Genomic DNA, 7,733 nt, shown 5'->3' on the forward strand with positions numbered 1-7,733 from the left:
AAAATAACGAATGCAATTTTTTCAGAAACACTCAAATTTTGCTTCTAACAAAGCTAGTGAGTACAATGAGTCTTAATACATAATCATATGATAACAAATTGAAGCTCAGTATGTATACGAAAATATGATCTTTATGATACGAATGAACAATTCACAGAATTATCCTTTTATCAATATCTCCAAAAAATAAAGTTAATAAATCAAAGCTTTGGAGAACTTAGAGTTTATTTTTAAAACACTTTATACAAAGATATCTGATAGGATCTTTAAAGAATTATAGTTTTGAATATTTCACAAATCTAAGTTCTAGCTATCAAAACACTTATAAGATTAAATCTTTGAATAAAAGTGTAGCTTTGAGTGTATCAAAAAATTTCAACAAAAATATTATTTTTCTCAAAAATACTTTTTGCACTAATACAATAGATCTCTTTGAGTAAAACTATAACTTTGAATGTAGCAAGAGTTCAAACCTTAGAAAACAATTCTCAACAGATTTTTCAAATAAACAACTATAAGAAAATTAGATGTTTGTTCCCAAAAACGATTTTTCTTTATGCACATATAATGAAGAAGACAACTCTTTAACCAAATATTGAAAGCTCAATGAAAAATTACTCAAACCTCAAGATCAACCTTAGATTTATCAAAAGTGTGCTTGGATCTTGAAGATGGAAATGCCCAGACAAGTATCAATCCTTTGGAGTGCAGGCAATGACATTCGCAATAGAATTCATAGCTCTCACAAGATTGTCAAATACGCTCAATGCTCCCAATGCTACGCAAAAAGTGGTGCTCTAGGGTTTAGAAAGTATATTTATATGTGTTCTCGGCCCTAGGATGAATCCTGACTGTTGGATCTATTAAAAACTTGATTTTTCGTCCATGTCCACGTTGGAATATAAGTCAGTTCCCTGACATTCGTCAACGAATGGGTACGTTCATTGATGAGTGTACAACACTCGTTCGTCGATGAGGCTATGAGTTCGTCGACGAGAGCACTGTCTGAAATTTTAGTGCTCTTGGTATTTTCTCATCTATGAGACAATGTGTTCGTTGCCAAGTGACCTTCATATGTTCGTTGACGAGACCAAGGGGTTCGTCGACGAGGCCTCTAATAATTTGTCTCGAAAATTTCATTTCAACTTAGAACTCTTTCAAATAAATTTTTCATGAGATGCATGAGTCCTAGGGTCAGTCTAAGATGTAATTGAGCTTCAAAATATATCATATGACATGTAAATACATCAAATCTAGATACCAATTTCCATTAAAGTCTTCAACTAGAAGCTTGTTCCTTCATCCTTCTTCGTTTTTAGTTCCATGGGTTGTGCCAGGTGTATATGCTTTACTCCTCGTGGTGTCCATGACTCATTCACCTTTCATGCATGCTAAACAATATTCTTGCTCACAATCTCAATGCACAGATCAAATACCAAGTGATATGTCATTATTAAAATAGGATTGGACTCGTAGAGTCAACAAATAGTGTATCACACCAAGTCCAATGCCAATGGTTCATTTCAGTGATGGAAGGCCCGTTTAGTGGTCAAAGGCTTTCATCAGCAGCCTAGTTTTGATTATCACGGGACTTTTAGTGCTGTGGCTAAACCTTCGACAATTCATCTCTTCTTGTCCATTGTTGTGTCCTGGCTATGGCCATTGCGCCAGCTAGACATTGAGAATGCCTTCTTACATGGAACTTTTACTGATGATGTCTTTATGCAGTAGCCTTAGGGTTTTGTGGATCCAACTCATCCCTTGTTTGTGTGCAAGCTTAACAAGGCAATCTATGGATTGAAGCAAGATCCACGAGCTTGGTTTAATCAACTTAGTTCCTGGATACTTGTGTATGGATTTCTTGTCTCCAGAGTTGATCCTTCACTTTTCATTTTCAGTAATGTAGTTGTTAAAATTTTATTGCTTTTCTATGTCGATGACACAGTGATAACTGTGTCTCACTCCTCTGTCATTGATACTTTAATTGCTGCCGTGAGTCTTGCCTTCCCTATTCGGGATCTTGGAAATTTGTCCTTCTTTTTGGGTCTTGAAATTAATCATACCACTGCTGGCTTGTTGGTCTCCCAAAGAAAATAAATAAAAAATTTACTCAACCACAGCAACATGTTTCATTGCAAACCCATGTCTATTGGCCTAACAAGGCTTAATCTTGTTTGATGATGACAAATCAAGGTTACTTAATGTGTTTTTAAGTTAAGTTTCAGAACTCAAGTCTTTTATGAAGTCAAGTGATCCTACTTGAAGAGATATGTTGAAGCTTAAACTTAAAGCTACAAGTCATGAGGAACATGAAGAATAGTGAAGAATTGATCAAAGCTTAGATGGTTTTTGAAAGCCTTACGACATGAAGACTTAGGAACTTGGATGGTTTTATTTTGATTAAGTCTCATGTAAGTACTTCTATGCTCAATATTGAAGTTGAAGCTCTTAGGATTCATTCTAAAATATGGAAAATATTTTCATGAAGTTTAAGTTTTCCAAGTTACAAATATAAGTTATGGAATTAAGAATTTGAAAAACACTAAGTAGTTAGTTGTCCGACGATTGATGAATTTGCATCAGGTAACTGATATGCTATTAATTTTGTTAATGAGTAGAACAGAATGAGATCAGGTGACTGAACCATCGGGGTGAGGCGACTAATCTGTTACTGATTGTTTTTATGCGCTATTTTTAAAGAAGCTTAGATGGCTGTCCTTGTGGATCAGGTGACTGATGTCGATGTTTTAAACTTATAATAATGCATATTTTGTTTCTAAATTTGAACGTTTGAGTTTCCAAACTTGAAACAAATTTGGGGAAAACAATAACTATTGTTTCTACTATATATAAAGTTAATACTTTCGCAAATAAGGGTAACCAATACTCTCATACAATTCAAATTTGTGATATTCTCTTGAAATATTTTCTAAAAAGCTGTTGAGAGTCTCTGCTGAAATCCCTAAGAGTATATTCTGATTAGTTCTTGTTTAATCTTCATTCTTTGATCAGAATACTTTAGATTGCTTGTGAGCTTCAATTTGGTATTGATTTATTGAAGTATATTGTGCTCTAATGTGTACAAATTATGCTTTGTTGAAGAGTATTTTTGTTGTACAAACAAACTTGTATTGCTGGTTTTGTTATTGACAGTTCAGGTTGTTGAATCATTGCCTAGCAAGAGGGTTTTCTCATTAGAGAGATATGTCCACCTTGAACGAAGAGAGGAGTGCTTCTCCTGGTTAACGAAGTGGGAAAGAAAATTCTCAAAGCATGTTGTTTAAGGCAAGGTTGTAAGCTACTGGACGAACCTTGTAAAAAATCTTGTGTTCGCTTTTCTTCCCTTTCTCTTTAATTCTTGCAAGTTATAATATAGACAAGAAAATTCTCAAAGCCTGTTGCTTAAGGCGAGGATGTAAGCTATTGGCCGAACCTTTAAAAAAATCTTGTGTTCGCTCTTCTTCTCTCTCTCTTTAATTCGTGTAAGTTATAATCTATATATATATATATATATATATATATATATATTTATACTATATCATTATTAAATTTAATTATTTTATATTTATAATTGATGATAATAATAAATATTTTATTTTAATTTATTTCATTTTTAAGATTAGAAATAATAATATAATAAATCGATGCTCATACCATAAGTATATCATAATATTTTAACATCTAATTTTGGTCTATTAATTTTTATATATTATAATATTATTACATATAGTAAAAGATATTAATAATGATGGTTTAATATTTACATTAAAATATATTTTAAACATTAATAATTATATCATAATATTTATATTATTTTCAAATTTATGTAATATATATGATATTATATTATATAAGTTATCATATTATAATAAAACTATACTTTTAGGAATTATGCTTTAATTTTAGATTAAAAGTCAAGAATCAAAATAAAAGCAAAAAAGAAGAATCCTATTATTGCATGAAATGGGAATCCGAATAAGATTACTGTAAAACAAAAAAACATCAGGTATGAGAACCAATAATTTCAATTCCAATTTCTAAAGTTGATTCCCAAATATTAAATACCATCTTAGTTTTTCACGTGTTTGTATACTTAGTCTTAACCTAAAATATGTAATAAATAGGTCGCATTCCTATTATTAGGATAGGTATAATTCTCAATCCTATTATGAAAAATAGAATTTTCCTACCATGTATTTTACTTCAAGACAACAAGAAAAAGAATTTGTAGAGAGTTCCATCACCTTATAATTTTCGAAAAATGGTTTCGGTGCTAAGAAGGTAATGTTTTCCTTCACTAAAATCATATGTATGTAGAATTAATCACATTATCCCTTCACTAAAATCATATCGTGTATGTAGAATTAATCAAATTATTCACATGATGCAATCTCATATCCTAACGGCTCGTTTGAGAACACAAATTTTAAATTAAAAAATATAAATATAAATTTATGTACATCTTAAAAAACTCAATATATTTTAAAGAGACTTAATATATATTTTCAAATACTCTCTCAAAGTATAAATTTTTTCATAATCTTCGAAGTCCGTTTGGATGATTTTGATTGGAAAAATGAAAGGAATGAAAAATAAGGAGAAAACTCTTTTTTTTTTTTTTCCTATATTTTTCCTCCAAACCACATACTACTAAAAATGAAAATTTATTTTAATATGATTAAAAATTTATTTTCTTTCTTATTTTCCTATATAATCAAATATAAAAAAATAATTTTTTTCATATCTTTTTTTTTTTTAAACCTTATCAGTAAGATTTTCTAAATTGGCCGTGGTTAGAGAATAATTCATGTTTTAAAAGCACCTTTGGGGTCCATGCTGGACACTTTAGAGATGCCTGTACATCCCACTGCCTTTAAAAATCACAAAATAATAATAATAACAATAATATGATAATAATGATAACCAAAAAAATCTCCATGACTTTCATAAATATCAAATTCCTGATACAAAGAAAATTAAATTCACGTCTCCAGAAAAAAGAAAAAGGAAAGAAGAACATCGATAATTAAGCAAAAGCAAGAGAGAACAAAATGCCCAAAAATCCCAACAGCGCAGGGTGGCATCCATCGTCCGGTGCGCCGGACTTGAGCTTAATGCCCTTCCTGTTGACCTTGGTGCCTTGGTCGTTGACTTCCACTGGAGCCCCTACCTTGATCCCATGCCTCTTGGTCTTGAAAACCAAGATCCTGAACCTCACCTTCGTTTCCAAATCCACCCGGAAAACCGCCGACCCGTTCCGGGGAACCGCCTTCCAGGGAACCCCGCGAGCGTCGACGGTCATTCTGCGGTCCGTTTTCTTGTTGTTCCCCTGCCGGAAGGGGGCAAAGGAGGCGTTGGCGACGGAGAGGTTGGGGGTGGGGCCGTAATAAAAGGTGAGGTTGAGGGCATCGTAGTATATTCCCTTGTCCTTGTTGCCGTTCTTGAGGCGGAGGTCGAAGTAGATGGAGGTGTTGGAGGAGGAATTGGCAGATTTGTTGAGGGCAGGGACGTAAAATGCCTCGATGGAGCAGGTGGGGTTGGAGGTTCGGAGGCTCAGCCACATGAAGAGCGCGGTCAGGCCCACCGTGAAGATGAATCGGCAGCAGCACCGGCAGCATCCGCCGGACTCCGCCATGGCCGGAAGGGGCTTCCGGCGAGCCCCCTTGAGCTGAGAAGGGGGAGTAGTGGAGTAGTACTACCGTTCGAGCAGGGAAAGAGGGAGGAAGTGGCCGGGAAATAATTTGTTATGCTTTTTCTAAAGGGTCGGCTGGACCCTGTCTCTTCCTTTTGCTGTTTTTGAACGTGACCTTTACCTCCTGCCTCCTGGAAACTTAATACAATTACCGCGCAGGAAATTTTGCTACCATAAATTCAGGTAAAGTCCTTGCATATTTTTTTAATCAGAAACGATTATCCTCATTTTTTTTACTCTTATTTATTTATTTAGATTAGTTTTTTTTGACAATTTGTTTTTTATTTATTTATATTATTAATAATGTTGACATAACTCGCAGCAAACTCGGAGTTCTCTTCCGGAAGGAGAGAAGTGGTATCTCTTTCTGTTTTACGTGACGTGCTTAATGACGTGTGCTATGCACTAGTGCAGTATAATCTTATAAAAAATAAAATATATTAAAATCTAAGCTAATAATGTGTTTTGTTAATATCTGTAAAATAAAAATAACTAGGAAACTAATTCGCACTTAGCAAGGTGTTAGCATGGGAGGAGTCCATGGATGTGCTTGATACGCATAGGTGAGCACAAACTTGACCCAAAAGTGTAAGTTTGTTGGGTCTTGGGTTTAACCATACGTATATATATGCACCCACAATCTACTCACATACACATAGATGTACTTGTGTGTCTCAAATTCTATTCGAAGTGGTACTTCCAAACCAATCCTATCTCCCACGTTTTCACCCTATTTGGATCCATCTTAGCTGCTTAGATGATTCTTCTTTAGCCTCAACCACACACTCACTCCAAGAATTATGAACCGCTGGCTCTGATACCACTTGTTATTAGCACTGGAGGAGTCTATAAATGTGCTTGATACAAATGGGTGAACACCAACTTGACCCAAAAGTTTAAGCCTGTTGGATCTTGAGCTCAACCATGTATATGAGTACCTATCATCCACTCACTTTTTCCAATGTGAGACAAACTCACAAGTAAAATTATCAATACCAGGGACATATATATGTATTTCAATTATTAGTTTTAATAAAAATATTGAAATTTAACAAATTGTTTTATATTATTTGTTCAACAAAGTTGTCAAATATCGATAAATTTATAAGAATAATATAAAATTATCAAGAAAGAAAGTGATAAACACTTATTAAACATACATGCATTTATAAAAAAAAATATTTGGAAAGTAAAATTGTAATAGTTTATTAAAAAATAAAGTACAAATATAGACCATACTAATATTAAATAATAATTTAAAATGTAAAATTTAAATACTTTATTTTATAATATTTGAAAAGTTGAACACTTATTAAACATACATGCAATTATGTGTATATATATAATTGTAATATTTTGTTATAGGAAACTTTTGGTTGAAAGTAGGTGAGAAGAATTGTATTGTATATATTATATTAAATATTTTTTAAAAAAATTTCAATCACTTATTCTAGTTTTAATATATATAATATATAATGAGAAATGTAATGTGGTATATGTATTTCTATATTTTTGAATAATATAAATTGAAATTAATTTTATAATTTTAGTGAAAAAAATTTATTGTATTGCATTGTATATGTTGTATAGAATATTTTAAAATAATTCTAATTACTTATTTTAATTTTAATACATATAATATATAGATATAGAAATGTAAAATTGTATACGTATATGCATTTTAATATCTTCGAATAGTATAAATTAAAATTAATTCAATAGTTTTAATAGATGTAAATATAAATCAAAGATAAAGAAAGTTAGAATTAATAATTTAAATCAATTTAATTATATAAAAATATGGAGAAAAGAACGTGATAAAAAGTTGAGTTAAGACCAATTTAAAAAAAAAATATTTTAGTTGAATTTATTTATATCAAAATTTTTAAATTTTTTCTAATGGAAAAGAAAAATGAGTTTAAAAAATAATAAAAAAAATTAATGACGCCATATTTAGGAGGAGAGAGAGAGAGAGGAGTTTAAAAAAAAAAATTGACGGAGTCCACGTGAAGCCAAAGAGGAGTTTAAAAAATCAATTAAT

At 31.8% G+C, this 7,733-nt stretch overlaps 1 protein-coding gene across 1 annotated transcript; it reads right to left on the minus strand.

The window, feature by feature from the left end:
• Positions 1 to 4,920: 4,920 nt before the first annotated feature.
• Positions 4,921 to 5,959, minus strand: LOC131145487 (protein NDR1-like). The gene has a single exon (XM_058094589.1). It carries the CDS (start codon positions 5,633 to 5,635, stop codon positions 5,027 to 5,029), a length of 609 nt encoding a protein of 202 aa, XP_057950572.1. The 5' UTR covers positions 5,636 to 5,959; the 3' UTR covers positions 4,921 to 5,026.
• Positions 5,960 to 7,733: the final 1,774 nt, after the last annotated feature.

This window comes from Malania oleifera, chromosome 1, assembly GCF_029873635.1.
Source record: "Malania oleifera isolate guangnan ecotype guangnan chromosome 1, ASM2987363v1, whole genome shotgun sequence".
Classification (NCBI taxonomy): Eukaryota; Viridiplantae; Streptophyta; class Magnoliopsida; order Santalales; family Ximeniaceae; genus Malania; species Malania oleifera.